General features: G+C 42.9%; 1 protein-coding gene across 20 annotated transcripts in view; it reads left to right on the plus strand.

Moving 5' to 3' along the window:
* Positions 1–19,664, plus strand: part of CACNA1B (calcium voltage-gated channel subunit alpha1 B) — a 504,183-nt gene that overhangs the window by 353,646 nt on the left and 130,873 nt on the right. For 14 of the 20 annotated variants that reach the window (XM_034793506.1, XM_034793514.1, XM_034793505.1 and 11 more), the window contains 2 exons: positions 4,383–4,489; positions 11,815–11,877. In XM_034793506.1, coding sequence (XP_034649397.1) covers positions 4,383–4,489; positions 11,815–11,877 — 170 coding nt within the window. The remainder of the gene's footprint in view (positions 1–4,382; positions 4,490–11,814; positions 11,878–19,664) is intronic. The other 6 variants (XM_034793516.1, XM_034793523.1, XM_034793518.1 and 3 more) reach the window with 1 other exon arrangement.

Here is a 19,664-nt window from a genome sequence, read left to right on the forward strand (position 1 = left end):
TGTAGCATTAACCAGTGGATTGTCACTCATAGTGGAAACCAGCAGAGTCCTGGATGCTGCATTTCAATGCAGTTTAGTAAGCGGAAACCTGATTAGAAAACTGACCAGTGCTGTAAAGCAACTCTCTAAGAATACAAACTCCTCAAGTATTCCCCCTTCTGCTTTGAATAAGAGTGTGTGCTGCCCATGGGCGGCAGGTATCAAAGGCAGGGGAAGTCTCAGCCTACCCAATCTGCCTGCGTGGCCCCGCCCACCCTCTCTCCAGGGCCCCTCCAGCTTCCCGCCTCGGGCCCGCAGCTCTTCTTTCCCATGTGGCCAAGTCCTGGGCCAGCGGCGCCAGAACCATGGCAGGAGGGAGGGGACCATAGCTCTCCCACTTCCCCCTTCCCCTCCTCTTCCACCTGAGCCCCATCATCCCACCCCCTGGCCTGGCCAGTGTGGAGCCCTGCTGGGGAGCCCGGGCAGCTGTAGGGAGCTGCGGCAGTCGGCAGACCTTCCACCTGCCCGGGGTGTGGGGGGGTGAGAGCAGCCTCCAGCCTGTGTCCCCACCCCCCAGCCGCCCAGGGCAGGAGGAGGGTCTGCGACTCTATCCCAGCTCCCCACAGCTGCCCACGTGGCTCTCCCCGACCTGGCTCTGGCTGGAAGGGGGGACCTCGTAGCCGCAGCCCGGCTACAGCAAGAGCCTCACGGGCAACTGTGAGGATCTACGGAGTCACGGACCCTCCACTTGCCCCGGGCGGGCAGGGACACAGGCCAGGGGCTGCTCAGGCCCCCCGCAGTGTGGGTAGGTAGAGGGTCCCCCGTGGCTCCCCACAGCTGCCCGCCCAACTCTTATCATGGCCGGGCCGCAGCTCCGAGGCCCCCCGCAACCCCGGCCAGAGTTGGGTCGGGGAGAGCCACGCGGGCAGCTGTGGGGAGCTGGGATAGAGTCGCAGACCCTCCTCCTGCCCTGGGCGGCTGCGGGGTGGGGACACGGGCAAGGGGCTGCCTTCGCCTCCACTTCGGCCAGTTATTTTTAGTAAAAGTCACGGACAGGTCACGCGCATTAAACAAAAATTCACAGAAGCCCCAAGACCTGTCCCTGATTTTCACTAAATATAACTGTGACAGAATGGAGAAGGAGAGGGTCCAGGGTCTCCCAGGCATCCACAGCACCTCAGAGATTGAGGGTCTCTCCACCGCCCATGGTGGCTGAGAACTACAGGGGCTGGCGGCGGGGACCTGTGATGGGGCCTGCTGCCTACAACTGCTCTGGGGCCCCTGCTGGCTGACAGCTCCAGCCCTGCTGGCCCCAGAGCTGAAGTGGAAAATGTCACTGAGGGCTCTGGTACTCACGGATTCCAAAAGCTGGGAATGGGTGACAGGGGATGGATCACTTGATGATTACCTGTTCTGTTCATTCCCTCTGCTGCATCTGGCATTGACCACTTTTGGTCTGACCCAGTATGGCTGTTTCTTATGTTCTTATGACCTCCGTGACATAATCTTAGCCTTTAGGATGATAATTCTGAGCATTCATATCAAAGTTTTCATCCATTGATCAGATGCATGTTCCAGTGTAGGGATCATGGACTAGATATCAGCTTCAGGGAAAGAATGATGATCAAGTGGTTAGAGCACAGGCCTGGGAGACAGGAATGCTGGGTTCTGTTCAGACCCACTAAAGGGTCCCCAAGCAAATCACTTATAACCTTCCTATCTGCTTTCCCTTCTGTAAAATGAGGATACTGATAGAGATGTATGACTCAGGGCGGCTGCTGCTGTTGGTAGTAGTAGTAATATTGGATTTGTATTGCGGTAGCGACTATGAGCCAACACAGTCTCTCTCTCTCTGCCTCAAAGAGAGCTTACAATGTAAGTGTCAGACAGAAGTTTGTTTAATACGTGTATAGTGCTTTGAGAACCCTGGATAGAAGGTGCTACAGAACTAGTATCATCTTTATTTTATTCTGAAACACTTGTCTGCTAAACACTGTAGTTGTTCTAAGTTATGTATTGCTAAATTTGCAAATACAATAGCAGTTTTCTTGAGCTACAGAGTCTATCAAAATTTTGTGCTGCAGTTAAGAGTGGCTTAGAAGCAGGAAATGTAATCTTCTACTTTCTAAGGTTTATGTTCAGTGAATGAGATATTAAAAAAAAAGGCAATGACAACATTTAAACCTTTGTGATCGTATTAAAGCTGGCTAGAACTTGGGAGAAGAGACCATCAGAGAACCCCAGCCCATAAAAACAAAACAGTCAAACCTTCCTCAAATTACAGCACTTTCAGATTTTATACCCCAAAGGATTCATATTCTGCAAAATAAAAATATACATTTGACTTACAGTAAGAGTCTCACGTGATTGATAAATGTACTGGAAGTTGGCAGCCGAGAAACATTGACTTTGTATAATTGTTTAATGGAGCGTTTTCGTCTTGGTCTGGCTTGGATTCCTACTTTAACTGCAATGAGGATTTGCTCATTATAGATGCACCAATATCTGGAGAGAAAAAAGCAAGCTTGAAAGCCTAATGGCAGAGGGTTTTTTCCCCACATCTATAATTCACTGTCATTTTTTTCCCCTTGAAAAGAGGAAGGAAAAGGAAACCAATTTCAAAGTGAGTTAAATCTGATCAAATACTATTAAATTCAGACCAGTTACTTGTTCTTGCCTATACTATTCCAGGGTGGAGAAATCCAGGTGTAGGCTATGCACTAGTTAATATCTCACAAAGCTAATTCTCAACAGCAGGAGGCGATCAAATAGCATTCTACAGAGTGCTACCGTGTGGCCTAGAACTGCCCTCATCTTTGAAGCGTGATTATACTCAGAGTAGTGATGTTAAAAGTGGCATTGTAGGGTTCCATGATTATCTTTCCATAATTTCCCTGACAAATTGGACTAGTTTGAAGGTTAGAAAGGCCGGCCCTAGGATCTGAGCCCAGCCAAGGTCTGTTTCCGTGGCTCGCCATCAGAAATAAAGATTCAGCAGTCAGAACGAAACAATGGTGTTGATGGTGCACTCGCTAGAACACAGTAGATCACGCTTCTGCAACGGTATGGGTCCTGCAATGCTAACAGGAGTGGCAAACGCAGAAAGTGGTTACGGGTTTTTTTGGAAGAGTCAACTGATGTGTTTCTCAAGGCACACATGGAGCAGACCTGCTATAGAAGTCTGGTTGGGCCTAGTTTTAAAGCCTGACCTGACCCGGCCAGAGTCTGAGTGGGTCAAGTTGTTTTCAGACCTGACCCAAACCCAACACTTCCCCCTGAACCTGTGTCAGCACTGCTGCCACTTCATCCTTGGGGCTTGACCTGGTGGGGGCTTCCCACTCCTCACGCCCCATGACTGCCTTCCGTCTGCCTCCTGCTGCCTGCTGTCCAGAGGGTTGGCACAGCAACTGGGAGACCATGAGCCACAACACCTCACACTCAGCAGCACACAGAGCGCAGCAAGGCGGTGGTGGCTGGAAAGAGTGGGGCATGCAGCCGCCCCTTCACAAACTCCTGGGCAGGAGGAGGTGATCGGAGACTACCGGACCCAAGCCCAAACAGGGTCATTTAACCCAACCCTGGTATTTGGGTCCCGTCGAGTTCAGGTCAGGTTGCAAACTTCTAATCTGCTGAGTAAGAAGGAGCTATCTTTACATGAGCATCTTTCTGGCCATAATCGTCATTTAATATGGCTTCCAATTTCAGGTCCACTAGGGTAAATGTGAAGTAACTCCATTGAAATCAGTGGAGTTACACCCGTGTAAAATTGGTGTGAATAAGTTCAGATTCAGGTCCTCTGGTACATTATTTGTTTTAAGAAAAAATACTTTCAGTCTAATCAATGGGACATGGCCTTATTTTACACCCAAAATGTCATGCTCTTTTATATTCTCTTTCCACGTTGTGGCACATGTTGCCTGATTATGATGAGAAGAGGTATAAGAAGGTGCCCTCAGAGACTGGAGATTCTACCAGCATGCAGTTCTTCCTCTTGGTCTGAGTAGAAGGGCCCTAAGCAGATGGAACCACACAGAACCTTGCATTATAGGATTTCCAGTATTGACAGACTTTGCCATTGTATAAAGATGAGGGCAGCTGCCGTCAGCTCCATTTTATGTAGAGTAGTTGCAGCCTTCAGACTCATAACTTGCTAATATGGCACCAGACAGGTAAAGCCCATGGGCCCTGCTCAGGAAAATATGCTGTAACAAATCATGCAGTTGTGTCCTTTAACAAAACCTGAATGCAGTGTTTCAGAGTGTTTAACTGTTACTTAGTTAAAAAGTGGCTGTGACAGTTGTGTATCACTTGTGGCCATTTATGAGTTCAGTTGATTTTCATCCTAGGTCTTTAACTAACTGATGAATGATGTAAGCCTGGATTTGTCTTGATTTCGGAAACAGGATGAAGAGGAGATGGAAGAGGCTACCAATCAAAAGCTTGCACTCCAGAAGGCCAAGGAGGTAGCAGAAGTCAGTCCCATGTCTGCAGCTAATATTTCCATAGCAGCGTAAGCGTAATTTTTATTATTTGGGAACTTTTATCACTTTGTTTCTATTCTTCAGACTGAGTATATATCTGTTCCATTGTAGCAACTCATAGGGCACGTGAACTCTGATGTACAATATGAAGGACTAACAAGGGCTGTAGGTTGATTTGAATACTTCAGTGTCGATCACGTAGTTTTGTATTTTATTTGGTACCTTTGCATTTAGGTTTTTTTTTTTTTTGAAATGTCATTGTCTCTGCATCACTGGAAAAGAAATGCATTTTAGAGCATTTTTAAGTTGTCCTAGGAAAGACTTCACCAGGTGAACTGTTATCATTTCACTTCAGACTTTCGTTCTGAAGATATGTGTGTATGACATATAAAATATAGTTTAAATACAATAATCTGTGCTTTGATAACTGAATTGTAAAGACCACCTCCTGAATTTCAGACACAATAGTGGCTTTGCAAGCCCTTTGCTCTCAAAAAAAGCCATTTGAGTGTGCAAAATGGGACATTGCATATGTGAACAGGCACTCCTATGCACCTGGTGCATATGCAAATGTATGCTTTGTGCATGGAAGTGGGCGTGCTTGTGCGATCTCACCTTGGAAGAATGCTTAGAAAATATTACTCTTTGGGCCAGCTTTTCAAATATATGAATCTAAATTTCTCTTGCAGAACATGCATAAGCAGGTGGAAATAGGTAATTTTCAGACATGTGCTGAGGTCTTTGAGGTCAGTGGGAGTTTTGCCTGTATAGGGTAAGGACTTAATTTGGTACACACAATTGCTTGTTTGCACATATAACACACATTTTGCATGTACTTCTTAGGGAGCCTGTGTTTGAAAATGTACACATTTTGAAATGTACTGATTGACACACACAATTATTCAATTTATGCAATTCCATGGGGAAGTTTGAGTGTCTTTGTGTCAAAAATACTGCCCTGCTGTTTGCTGAGAGCTGCAAGTATTTCTCGACAGCCTCCAGTCCTCAGAAAGGGGCAGCTGGAAATGACTCCAAGGCGCAGGGAAGCCTAAACTTATTTAGAATAATTTCCTGTCCAGGTGTGTTCCAAAATATCTGTCATCCAGAGAGAACCCTATTTAAGTGAACAATTTTCTAATATATTTTCCCCAATGTAAATCCATCTCATGAGGCCTTCATTAGTGTATTTAATCTAGAATCATGTTATTTCAGAAACAATGGTGCAAATGAAACTTGTTCACTAAATTTGAAAAAAAGAAAAGAATATTCTTGATCTGTTTAGCATTTTTTGCAATTCATATTTGTAGAATACATATATGGTTAGAATTATAGATCATTCTCCTGTTATAATGATTTGCCAGCCTTAAAAAGAAATCACATGAGAAAAGTTACTCTTATTCTTTGATGTACTTCTGTGTACCGTAATTTTAAAATGTAAGATGGCATTGTTTATTCTATTATTATTATAAAATGATTGTATATGTGAAGATTACTTAGAACCCCAAACTCCCATTGACTTTAATGGGTCCAGGATTTCACCTCAGAGTCTTTAGTTACCAACAGTAGTTTTAGTTCCTGATTTTTCATCAGGCTTTAATCTGGTTTTTGATATCACATGATCAGTTTTGTGACTACAGTTACATGTAAGTGCAAAATTGCAAGTTACTATTTGTTGTGCCTACAGTGATATCTGCTCAGACATCTATGTGCCTGATGTGTAGGTACATTCAGGTGGTTAGGCTTATAAAATGAATGCAGTTGCAGGTGCAATTAGTTGTTTCCACATTTAACAGCAGTAGCAAAATTGTGCTTGCAATACTAGAGGCCACATTTGGAAATGTAGAATTTATTTTTTCAACAGTGTGTCTCTAGACAAGCTGTATCTGCTGTATAGAAGCATGAGATGCTTACAAGGCTACTGTGATTTACTTGCATGTGTGAGTGAGTGATATTAGGTTGGGAGAAAGACTGAAGAATAAATAGATGGGTGATTGAATGAATAAACACATAGAAGGACAGATTAGTGGTTAGAAGGTAAGTACATGTGTGGATGGATTGTTGGTTGGTGACAGACACGTGGTTTAATAGATGGATGTAACAGAGATCTGAGTGATGTCTAAATCTATCCACACTGAATTTTTTTCTTCGAAATTTGTGTTTATAATTTTAATAGGTCTTTATTTTTTAAAAAGGCTTTATTTGATTTTGTTCTCTTAGTTTTAAACTTACTTTTCAAAAAGCATATTTTAAAATGAATGTCTATCATAACTGATGACCTGAGTATAAACCAATACTATGAAAATGTGTTTCAAAAGTCCCTCTGCCTGTGTCAACTAAAATAACTCTCTTTCTTTCAGTGTTCTGTAGAGAGAGTGTTCTGGTTCAAGTGTTTTCTTAGTAATGTTGTTCATGTTAGCAGAATGGTTCTCAATGAACATTGTAGTGTGACTCTTAATATGTATCAGGGGGTAGCCGTGTTAGTCTGTATCTACAAAAACAACAAAGAGTCTGGTGGCACCTTAAAGACTAACAGATTTATTTGGGCATAAGCTTTCGTGAGTAAAAACCTCACTTCTTCGGATGCATCACTCTTAATATGGTTTGTTATTAATTTGGTGGACCTGTCCTTTGGGTTCCTAGAACCTACAGAGGTGGCAAAACCCTCCTGGTGTTCAGTCTGGTAAAAAGTCATTTCTATTTTCCCTCCCTTGTGTTTAAACAGTAAGATACTGTGCTCGCTCCTTTGCTTCTATTTCTTGTCAGTTTTGTAACATTTATGCTGTAAGTGGGAGCGAATCCTGCGCCCCTTCGTCTAATCCTCTTCACTCCTATTTCCTCATCTGATCAAAGTCTACATTTTGGAAACTCCTCATCGTGCATTTACACTACAGTGGGTGGCAGCATCCTCATGCATTAATGCGATGTGTATATACTGTGCATTTGTTTGTATGTGGAGGTGTACATGTGTCTCCATATGCCTGTGATTGTCTGTACTTGTCCTTTTGCTCTGCTATGGAAAATAACCTCATGTAACAACAGCTAAGCTCCAGGAAGAATTCAGTTTACTGAATCAGTTCTAGAACTTGCTTTCTAGGCTACAAAAGTTAGTTGCTTCTTTAGTAGGTCAACCTAATTTCAGTGTATTAAGTGATGTCTTAGAATTTTGCAGATGCATAGGATTCAGTGCGAACAAGGATTATTTTTTGGTTGGTAGACGGTAAAGTCCTACTACTGAACCTTGAAACTGTTTTAATAATTTATTGATCTTTGCAGTCAAGTAAGGATATCATCTGTCTCATAACTGACTCAGAAGGTGCTATATTATAATACAGCATCTATAACTGGGAGAGGCAATGAAGTAAGTTATTGTAGCTCGTGGTTTGTTGATCTTTAAGGATGTCAGTGGTTCAACTTCTACTCCATAAAAAGGGCTAATAAGAGTGGATTGATTTGGCCACGACTTGGCTTTTTTTTACCTGGTGAACTCTATCCTGAATAGGCTTATTATTTTCTTTTTCAGGATTGAAGCTGATATGAGACATTTTTCTGTTGCAATGTTTGTTTTAAAACAAGATGTTTGTTTAATCTATGTTTTACATTTTAGTTTTAGCTCCTTATTTTCATTCTGGTTTTGTGATTTTTTTTTTCTGTTTAGCGTTTTCCTTGCTTTATTGTTTCTTGAGGTGAGTTTGGGTTTGTTCAGTTTACCCAGAGTTGTCCTTTGAAAACCTCTGTTTCGTATAGCATTTAAATTGCTCGGCCTCGTGAACTGAGCTACTGTAATAACAGATGGAACTTGACAACAAGCCATTGGTGCAGTTTCCTTGGTGGCGACAATGGAGGAGAGAGGGGGAAGCCCATCTTAGGGGAATTCCCCTTTAATTGTAGAGTTCATTAGCTGATAGAACAAGTTACTGGGAGGCAGGAATCAGTGCTTTGTTTCTTGCTCTGCCACTAACTCACGATGGGAGTTGGGGCAACTCATTTAACTTTTCTGTGTCTCGGTGGGGAAAACAGGGTGGTGACTTATTAACTTTGTGGAGCATGAGGCTCCATTGGTCAATGTGTAAAGCACTTTGAGTCCTTACGTGAGAGGCACCAGAGAAGTGCATCACGTCAGGATTGAGGATTAAGGCACAATGCCCCTATTTCAAAATGTAATTTTTTGTAGTTAAGTTTGCTGTTTTACAAACCTTCAGTCCCAAACACCACACCTTTGAGTTCCCCCTCCACCTCTTCTTTCCCAGCCAGAGAGACGCACCAATGTCATGTACAAAAGGGGCTGCATTAAACAAAAGCACACACCAGCTCTCTTCGCAGTTCAGTTGACCAGACTGACAGACAAGTTATGACTCATAAAGGAACCTGAAGCCCCACGCAAGCACATCCACTTCACCACTGGCACTCAGAGCCTACTGAGGCAGAACTTGTGCTTAAAATAAATAACCTTTGTATTTGTTTATTCCTGTGTTTCCAATGGGTCTGCCTCAAACTCTTCTGGGGGAAAGTCTTAAAACCGCAACTGCAGCAGCAGCAACAGCCAAATTACTAAATTTATAACAACCTGCAAAATAGTTGTGCCTAAGTTGTCACACTGAGTGATTTTTGTTTTCCAAGGTGGTAATGGTTTTGAGTTGTTGCTGGCTTCCAAGAGTCGAAGCATAACATGCTGTACAATAGGTCTCCAGCTGGAGATTTTGATGGGAGCAGGAATTGATATAAAGGCTGTAACCCTGTATGGAGTGATAAGGAGACAGTTTCTCCTTGTAGCGGAATATACGGGCCAAATCCCACACTAAGAGCTGTCCCTAGGACCGAGCACGTAATTGACCACTTTAAATGACTCCATGTGTTTCCCAGTTAACAACCCTCTCTGTTAGGCAACTGGTTTTTGCTGTCCCTTATGTAGTTGCTTAAGACTTTTTACTTGTGTGCTCAGCTAAGACCCCCTGCTCACAGGTAAACCCTACCAATTGCATTGCTAGCTCTGACCCAAGGGTGCTGCCAACTCATCATAACTTGGTAAATAAATAAAAAGATGTGATGTTAAAATACCAAAGACAGTACATGAAAGAGCGGGTACAGGAGCACACTTCCATCGTTCACAAACACTTCGTAGTGGTCATCTGTCCCTTTTGTACAGGTTTGGGGATGAAGGTCTGGGCGGGTTGTTTTATTTTCTCTTGTCTCTGGAACTCTGTGGTCTGTTCTACAGTCGTTGTTGGGCATGGCTGTTGGTAACCAATAGAACCCTGCAAGAAATGTGCCTGAATAACTAGCAAATAAAAAGTTCCGTGTACGATGACGTATAGACTAGAAGAGGCGTTCTTTTTATCTTGCCGGCTTGTCATTTCTTCCCTCTTCCTGCTCCCTGAATGTGCTGGTGTGTGGGGTACTGTGACTCTTCCTGTTAGTTGCTTTTTTGCCCTTTTTGTCATGTAACTGTGAATCAGCAAACAGCTGCCCAGAAAGACACTCTCTCTCTCTCTCTCTCTCTCTCTCTCATGGTAAGTAGCAGCAAGCAAAACTCAAATACCTCCTCCACTTCGCTTTGAAAAAGGAGGCTGTCTTTGCCCTGTGAGTCTACATAGTGTGATTTCAGTATGCAATTAGCTGATGGGTATTGCAGAACAGGGATTCCAGCAATGAAGACAGAGAAATGGACCTCTGAGAGCCCTTTTGCAGGACTTGCGTAGTCATGTTTGGCCAAGTACAGGGATGTTTGGCAGCATCATTGTGGGGCCTTCATCCTGCACCGGACCAAATGAGGCAATGAGGAATATGATGATAAGCACAAGTGTTTTGCCAAGGGATTTTGAGATGTGCTTTAAGCAATAAAATGCTTCAGTTTGCCTCTATGCCTCCACAGACACCTTTGCCAGTGCTGGTTCTCCTTTCCCCGAATCTCTGATGGGTTAAGCCATGACTGGTACATTCTCTGGTATCATGAGTTTTCCACCTAGTTTTCTCAGGCCATTCTACCCATACTTTAGACATTTATGCAATTGTAGGATCCTTGCTGGGAGCTTCACTTAATATCCTGCCAAATCAAGAAATAAAGGAGTACCAGCTTTGGTGACCCCATAACAATAATTTCCCTTTAAAAACGTAAAGAGTGCCAGCATCGAAGGGTCAAAAATGCTCCTGTTTGTTTCAGTGCAGTATAAAATATACTAATAATGAAGGTACGGCAAAATAACCATATGATTGTTCCCCAAGACCATTTATTCCAAGCAAAGCCAAGTAAGTGTCTTTAATGATTGCTCCCCCACACAAGCTATCCAATCCCCTATAAGGTAGTGTTATATATACATGCACTTCACCTTGGTCTACTTTTAATTTTATAATACATTGTTACTTAATATGCTGTGGGTTTGTAATGTATATATTTAAAATTCCACCAGTTCATCCTGCCTTCCCCCCTCCAACCGCATCTCCTTCCCAGGGGCAATATCCTATCATCTGGGCCTTCTGGCTTTATAGTACCAGTTGTTAGCTAAATAAACCCCACAAAAAGCCAATGGAAAGAAATTGGTGTTTAAACTGAAAATGGTAAATTCAGAAAGAGGACGGGTTATATTTTCCACCTCCTGGGAGGGGTCTATAGACAATGTAATGTTGCAAAAACCGAATATATAGAATTATTTTTAAAATTAGAACTAAGTCTCCCTTTAAGTGCTGGAACAGGCAGAAACTGCCCCCCAATCTGTCAAATCCACCCCCACCCCACCCCGGTTAGGGAGTCACACGTGTTAAATGGAGGCAAGTCTACCAAATAAAATGTGAACAAATGCCTCTTTATTTCCGTATTTGAGACACAGACATGCTTCCTGTTGCCCATGCGGATGGTATATCCTCAGGGCCAGGCCCTTTTTTCCCTACCCCATGGATGCTATGATAACCTGAGTTGGAAGTGGTGGCCTTGTGTCCTTCTCTTAGCTGGAAATGAATCATTGCAGTACATGCTGTAAATGCAAACTCCACCTATTTCTACAAAGACCTCTGCTCTGGGGCCCTGAAGGTAGCTTGTGCAGAGGACTCTGACTATGTGAGTACAGCATAATGCAGCAAAAAGTCTTACGATCATCTTGTGTCTTTTGGTTCACCTTTTTATATTTTCTTTTGGCTCCGGTTTGATTTTCTAGTTGTTTTCCTTTTAACTAGAAGACGATGTCTCTGTGGCTTCCACACTTTCTGAAGCTTGCCTGGGCTCCTTCCAAGATGCACACTGCAGCCTGCATTCGATAGGACACAGCCTGTATGAGTCTCCTCCCGATGTCTTTTATAGTTTCTCTTCTCTCCTTTATTTTCTCACCTTTTTTTGTTTTTTGTTTTTTGTTTTTTGCATGTGCAGTTTTGTAAAGCAAACTCGAGGTACTGTATCTCGCAGCTCGTCAGTCTCCAGCGTAAATTCACCGTGAGTTGCTCTCTGTTACAATATTCAGTAAATGGATTTATGATCTATATCTATATATTTATAAACCTCCCTGCTTCCCACCCTCCTGATGCCTTCCCCCTTCCCTTGTTTTTTCCAAAAGTCATTCACATCATTGTGGAAAACCTCCAGGCCAACATACGGTGGAAGGACTGGAAGGTGTACAGCAGTGCTATATAATGCTTGTGATTTGAGCGTGAGCAACTCTGTAGTGTTTTGTACATTGGGTGTGAATTCCCCTGCTTCTTTCCCTTTTTTTTTTCTTTTTCCCTTTTCTTCTTTCTGCCCTTCTCTTTGTCCTTTCCTTTCCCTCTTACTTTCTTCCTTGCCCTCTTCCCTTGTTTTGTGGCCTGTCTTGTTCTCACTTATATTTTTTTCCTCTGTGTTATTTATACACTGGGCTAATGGGTTTGATGTTCCACCAGTGTTTGCACTTTTGGTTCAGGAGGAGAATGGGGCCCCACCATGAGCGTGCTCTTTAAAATGAAAGCTAGAGGGGGAGAGTTTCAAAGGGAGCCAGCTTCTGGAAACAGGACTCAAATGGGACAATGTTTGAAAACTCTGCCTAAATAACCCTTGGAAATTTGTTATGATGAGCAGACAGGCTCCTCCACCCCTTCCTGGGGTATGAGTTTAAAGCTCCAATGTATCCTAGAATTTTGCAAACACAGTGGTAGACCCTTCAACCGTTCCACCCACTTCCCATTAAAAATCCCACCCTCTCCGGGACTCATTGTGAATCATGAGTAGGCTTCAAAGGTGCACGTTGCAGGTTTGTAGAAAATACCTTTGATCCCTTCCACATCATGCGGTGATGTTTGTCATCAACTCATTGAGTGTCTTTGGCTTATATTACACTTTTATCATTTTGTGTTACTTTTCTACAGTGTAATGCTCTTGGGAAGACTAGATAGTGCAGTTCAGACACGGAGAGCCAGATCCTCAGGTGCGTCATCATAGCAGGGCTCAGCGCACCTGAGCAGTTGGGAAACAGAAGGCTTTCCACCACCTTTCTGCCCCTTCCTCCCACTCCCTGATTCCAAGTGGCATCTCAGGTCCGGTTTTGCCCCTGGACAACTTAGAGATGTTTGGACTGGTTTCTCCAATCTCTGTTCACTTTGTGCCAGGCTGGAAAATTCCCCCTGTGTAGAGGGAATCTCTGTTGGTGCAAAGTTGGTGGAGAGGACTGTGCTGCCTCCTGCACCAGTTGCGATGTCTGTCTGTTGCTTAGTACACTGGAAGTCTCTTGCAGGACAAGGGGAGGCAGGTGGAAGGGAGAAGAAAGGTGGAGGTTTGGCAGGGAAAGGGATATGGTGAATTGAGTCGATGCCTGATTCTCTACTGGTGTGGGACTCTACGCCAGCAGTGTAAGTTAAAACGGCACCAGAGCAGTATAAAGCAGCTTTCATGTTAATGTGAACCAGGCCCGTTAGCTTTGAATTTGACCCATATTGCCCATCTCGTGGAGACCGGTGCAGACTGCACTTTTAAAAAACTGAATCTGAATGACAAGTACACAAATCACGTGAGTAGCATTGACCCTAAAGCCACTTCACACCTGTTCAGTCATGTAGTGGAGCCTTCAAGCAGGTGCAGATATAGTTTATATCCACGTTAAGGCCCCTTCACACTACCAGAGCAATAAATGTGAATCAGGCCCATTGTGTGTAAGGCAGATCTAGACTTTTGAAAGTTTACCTAAGTCTGCATTTCTTTCTCTGTACATATCTGCAGTGCTTTTTCCCAGCCAAATACTTGTTTGGCTAAACAATTCACTGGATCCCATAGGTAGCTATCACTCGCCAGGGCTGGCTCCAGGCACCAGCGAAGGAAGCAGGTGCTTGGGGCGGCCAATGGGAAGGGGCGGCACGTCCGGGTCTTCGGTGGCAATTCGGCGGCGGGTCCCTCAGTCCCTCTTGGAGCGAAGGACCCGCCACCAAATTGCTGCTGAAGAATGAAGCGGCACGGCTAAGCTGCCGCCACAGTGCCGCTGATTGGGGCTTTATCTTTTTCTTTTTTTTCCGCTTCGCCACTTGGGGTGGCAAAAAAGCTGGAGCCGGCCCTGTCACTCGCTATATGTTACATGTTGGATTTCCAGTATCCAGTTTGTACCAATAAAATCCCCTCTGTACCTAAACTTGAAGGACCTGATTCTTAGTTATACTAATGCCTACACACAGTTTTGGCACCAATATAACTATTTCGGCTAGAGGTGTTGGTTTTTCTACTTAAACAGTTAAATCGGTACAGTCTCCCCTCCTCTCCCCCCCCCGTAGTGTGGATGCCGTTATACCAGTATAAAGGTGCCTCGTAGCTAATTCTCCTTCCCTGTGGAAATACTTATACTGGTATAAGATACCTTTATATCAATATAATTGCATGTTCTCTATGGGGATTCAGCCATTTTAACTATACTAGTACAAAGGGGAATAATTTTTAGACAAGGCCCAAGGCCATGCTCTAGTCACGTGAAGTACAAATAAAACTTATTTCCACCTTAACACTGCTTTGCATTGTGAGAGCAGTTGAAAGTGGCCTTAATATACCTAAGAATTAGGCCCTGAGAATCCATGGTTACTGAATGGACACACAAAAAATTCCCACTGGAATTTAGATATTTTTTCAGTATTCGGTGTTTAATTTTCTCCCGCGGGAATTTGTTCAGTTGAAAATTGTAAGTGGCAAGAAAATCAGGACAAAAATATTTGAGGTAGCTTCTTAACAAAAAGATATTAAGGCGAGTCACCTTCGGATGTCATTTTCAAACCTTCGTGTTGTAATGAACTTGTGGTACAAACCCTGCAACCAACAAAAATCCATGTTTGGTTCACTTGGGAAAGAGAAAGAATTAAACATCTATACAAACAATTCTTTTTACTTCTAAAAAGTGAGTCATCATTTGCATAAAATGCATGCTGAAAACTGGCAACTAGCTGCTTTATAAAGTGTTAACACACAGTTAAGTGCACAGTTATACTTAAGGTATAAGTCAAAGGCAAAGTGCCTTCAATCACCCCAGTCACAGGCATCTAGGAAATATGATCAGTGTTTTACATATTCTGTTTATATTAAGATGGGCAACTGAGTCCCAGCCTATGTAGTTACTCACTCGTTGGGATTCCCTTTTGATGAGAGGTATTTGTTTGTAATAGCACCCATGATGCATCAGTCTCATTCCAGACATAAAAGACGGGGTGATCTCAAGTCATGTTGTAGAAAGGGCCAACATTTCAACCCTGGGTCCCTATGAGATTAGACATCTAACTCCATATTTAGGCACTAAATAAGATGTTTAGAGGTGCTGAGCACCTGCTGTTCCCGTTATAGTCAGTGGCTGAAGATCTTGACTAAGGAACACTACTGCCTACTCAACATACAGCTACAACAGCGCTTGTGATAAAGGTCATTTTTGCAGTGGATTCACATAGAATATGAGGGTTGGAAGGGACCTCAGGAGATCATCTAGTCTAATCTCCTGCTCAAAGCAGGACCAATCCCCAGACAGTTTTTTTTACCCCAGTTCCCTAAATGGCCCCCTCAAGGATTGAACTCACAACCCTGGGTTTAGCAAGCCAGTGCTCAAACCACCGAGCTCTCCCTCCCCCTAAACACGTAATATGGAGGGCGGTGGGAAGAAAGGAGGACATGAGTCTAAAGTGCTATCGTAGGCACACTATGTAGGCGTCTTGGAAGTCTAGCTGGGAAATTATAACTGCTGCTTTGTCACATTTAAGCCTTAGGGCAAATTCTGCCCATGGTTGCAGTCAGTGCCCATTGACGTTAAAAGAAGTTGATGTTCTTGAAGCAATTGCTTCTCTGGTTAAAGCCATAACTGCATGATTCTGCAACACCCATCCAGGAGGGAAATAAAAAAGCTTTAATATCTCCTGGTCCTCATTTGCCATCCAAATCACTGTTCACCCATATCACTTGCTTCTGCCTGAATTCACTATCCATGTCTTCTGTTTTATCTCCATTCTCACAGCAAAAAGCTTCATTGCACTAAATTGTTTTGTTCTTATCAGAACCTATGAGTTCCTACCAGGATTTAAGCCAGAACCCAGTGTGGGCTGTGCATAATAATCGCTGAAGTGTCTTATTGAAATTATAATGAGTGATGTAGAGAAAACAACTGATTGAAAAGGAAATGTCATTTGACTGGATTTAGGAGGACTTCTGTGCACTGAATCGTTCAATATGTTTAAGCTAGATGTGATGTTTGTTGAATCAGGGTTGAAAAGTGCACTTTTAATTGCTTTTAGTAAAGAATTTTTCACCCCTGTAATTTATTACTAAGTATGCAATTACTTTATCACAGTGTGTACCCATGGTACCAAAATCACAAGGTCTAACGAGAAATCTAATCAATATGGTATGAGTGTGGTGACTTGGAGTTTTCTTGAGGTTAGAATTTGCTAAAAATAGTAGGCTTCAGTGTATACTAATAAATTAATACGTGATCATATAATTTGACACTGAGTAATAGGCTGTGGCATGCATGATGGTGCATTTTATTGAATCCAGATCCTGCAGTTCTCCTTACTCAGGCAAAACTCCTACTGATTTCAACAGAAGTTCTGCTTGAGAAAGCTTCAGGCTTTGGCCTTGAGGACTTTGGCTGTTTGAAGATGTAAATCAATGGACGACACCATTCATTTTGGTGTTCGAGGCTCTAGCAAATTGCACTAGAGTGTGGTTTATTGCTTCTTGTGAAATTGAATTGCTGGAGAGACTGGCTGGCTCGGGGAATTGATGACGAAATACTAGAGCTCTCCTTTCTAGTTTACCAATCCATAAAAGCCCTGCTCTATAATCACCCAAAGTTGTTACCATCTTAAAGATTGCTCGATAGCCTGCATGAAAGGAGTTGAAGCTTGCTTTCTTCTTCTCAGTGGATAGGTGTCAGTAAGAGATGGACTGGATCATCCAATAGGTTGTTATTGTAATCCTCTCCCCCCAGGCTGTCACTGGATTGCTGAGGTGCTGAGGATACAGTACTGAAAGTGTGCTAAGTATACAATGACCATAGGGCAAGAGTTTAAGCCACTTCAGCTGATGGACCTTACAGATTCTAGTATCTGGCAGTTCCTCTGATTGCCCCAGAGCCTTCCAACCGCTGCTGACGTATCACCCTCCAGGCAGTAGAGTGAAGAACAGCAAATGTACTACTTAACGCATTCACCATAGTGGTCTCGGTTGACCTCTGACAACTCAGCTGATTCATTACAATATCTAGTTTCTGTGAAAAACTGCTATCAGAACTTGGCACAAAATTTGATGTTTGTTGGCAGTTTCAGCAGCGAGACCAAGAACTGAACGTGCCATGGAGAACAAATTCTCCAGGCCAGGACTAAGACATGCTGGCAGGACAGCATGAGAGAGGTCAGCATTTGTGCTTCCTGAGCTATTGGACAGAGGACTCCAGCCCCCAGAACCACCAGCCAAATGAGTGCCCTTCACCCCCCCCCCCCCCCATTTTCATATTTATTGTTTTCTTCCAACGAGCTCGAAAGTGAAATAGCATTTTTATACGAGAATACTAAAAGTCAGGCTCCTGTATTTATTGGTCTCTGTTGATCCAGGAAGTTGACATTGTTGACAGTTTTAAAGCCATTTCATAATTCAATTATATGCTTCCAATATGAGTTTAATAGAGAATTCGAGCTGGTCACAAATCAGAATGTTCAAAAACTGTTTTTGTCCTGAATTCGGACAAAAAGTTGCAATATCAAAACTTTTCACAGAACAGAAATTGTAATTTTCAATGGGCTAATGCTCATATAACGTTAGAAGGCTTGGCTGGACAACACCTCCTGTGAGGTTCCATGGTCATAGGACTTCCTTGATGTACCATGGCAGTTCAGCCTGCAGGAGACTGCGATGTATCATGAGAGACGTGGTCCAGCCAGAGAGCGGAGCCCATAGACACTCAAACTACAACTCCCAAGAGGCAGTGCAGGAGCTGAGGCGGGCAGAGATTTAGTGTTGAACTCACCAGGAACAAAAATGTTTCAGTTGGGTTTAACAAACCCAAATGGTTCAATTCGGGTCAACTCAAACCAAACTGAAATACTTGTTAGATTTTTTTCCCATAGAAAATCAGAACATTTAGGCAAAATTGAAATTTTTTCTAAAAAAAGAAATCCAATTTTGATTTTGCGGAAATTGTGTTTTTCATCAAAAAATATTTCAACAAAAAATTCCCCAACGGCTCTAATCAGAAAATACATTTCTAGGATATCTAAAACATATAGGACTAAATTCTGGAGTTCTTATACAGCGTTTATTCCGTCTATACTCAAGTAAAATTCCTAAAGACATGAATGAGAAAATATGTATGATTTATTATTCGTTTTTATTCAAGTGGTTTATTTTAAACAGTTGTTCTGGAAGGTAATGGTTCATATCAAAGAGCAGCACTCTAAACGGCTGTGATAAAAATGCCTCAGCCAATAAGAAAGTTGCTTGTTCTTAAATGTGATTTAAAAAAAATACCAAAAAGGAATGCACTGTACTTTCTTGAATAATCTAGACTGTGATTGGTTGATATTTCATTTGTATTATTTTTAATGAGGAAATAGAGGAGTCACCGGTCAGGAAACTGATAGGTTAACATCAGTTTTATTTGACACAATGTCTGTTTTGTACAGAGAAATGTAAAATTATCTGATTTTAGACACTGCTTTATTGTTTGGTAGTCAGTCTCTGAATCCAAGTAGAATTGATGACGTTATGCAATTAAAATGCGATAATCATAATAGCTGCCAATCTGTTTTGTCATGTCAGGCCCTGGGGGACTGAAGCTGTGTATATTAGCGATACCACTATAAAGAATTGGAAGAGCTTTGTTGGTAGGGAACTGAATAAAGGCAGTGGACATTGGGGTTTGGGGAAGAGAGGTGGATTCATGAGTTGATTTTTTTCCTCTTATGAGGAGGTCTGCAGACAGGGCCGGCTCCAGGCACCAGCTTACCAAGCAGGTGCTTGGGGCGGCCACTTCGGACAGGGGCAGCACGTCCAGCTGTTCAGCGGCAATTCGGCGGATGGCCCCTCACTCCTGCTCGGAGCGAAGGACCTCCCGCCGAATTGCCGCCGCAGATCGCGATCACCATGGCGGCTTTTTTTGTTTTGTTTTGTTTTGTTTGGCTGCTTGGGGCAGCCAAAACCCTGGAGCCGGCCCTGACTGCAGAAGGAATAATATGGAGAGCTATTGATTTAAAGCACCAAATCAACAGTACCAACAAAAGATGTGATCACAGAGTTCTATTATTGTAAAGAACCATTTTGCTTAGTTCACACCCGACATAGAAATATCTGCTGCTAATGCTATATTTAGTATCCTAAGGGGATTTTGTGGTAGCCCCATCACTTGAGTCATTTAAAACTGAACTAGACAAAGCACCAGAGAATGTGTTATAGGGAATAACTGTACATTAGCTAGATTTTTCCCATCTCTTCTGCGATTCTTGGTGTGCAACGCACATGAACTGTATCCTCATGTGGTAGTTTAATGATACGATGTTTTGTCTTAAGGTGACTGCTATTGTGCCATAAATAAGTCTGGTGAATAAGTTCAAAAGCCTTCCTCTGAAGAAATACAACATCAGAGAAGCGGCACTCAAATGTGTCTGTATTTCAGTTACCGTGAGAAGAATCAGATGCATTGAACTGGACAAGCAGAGGACATAATTCCCCTAGCTGCTCGAGCTTTTGCTCTGAAAAGCTCGAAATACTGTTCCTGGAGGGACCGAACTATTCTATTTCTTTAT

This window comes from Trachemys scripta, chromosome 17 (genome assembly GCF_013100865.1).
Source record: "Trachemys scripta elegans isolate TJP31775 chromosome 17, CAS_Tse_1.0, whole genome shotgun sequence".
In the NCBI taxonomy this organism is placed as follows: domain Eukaryota; kingdom Metazoa; phylum Chordata; order Testudines; family Emydidae; genus Trachemys; species Trachemys scripta.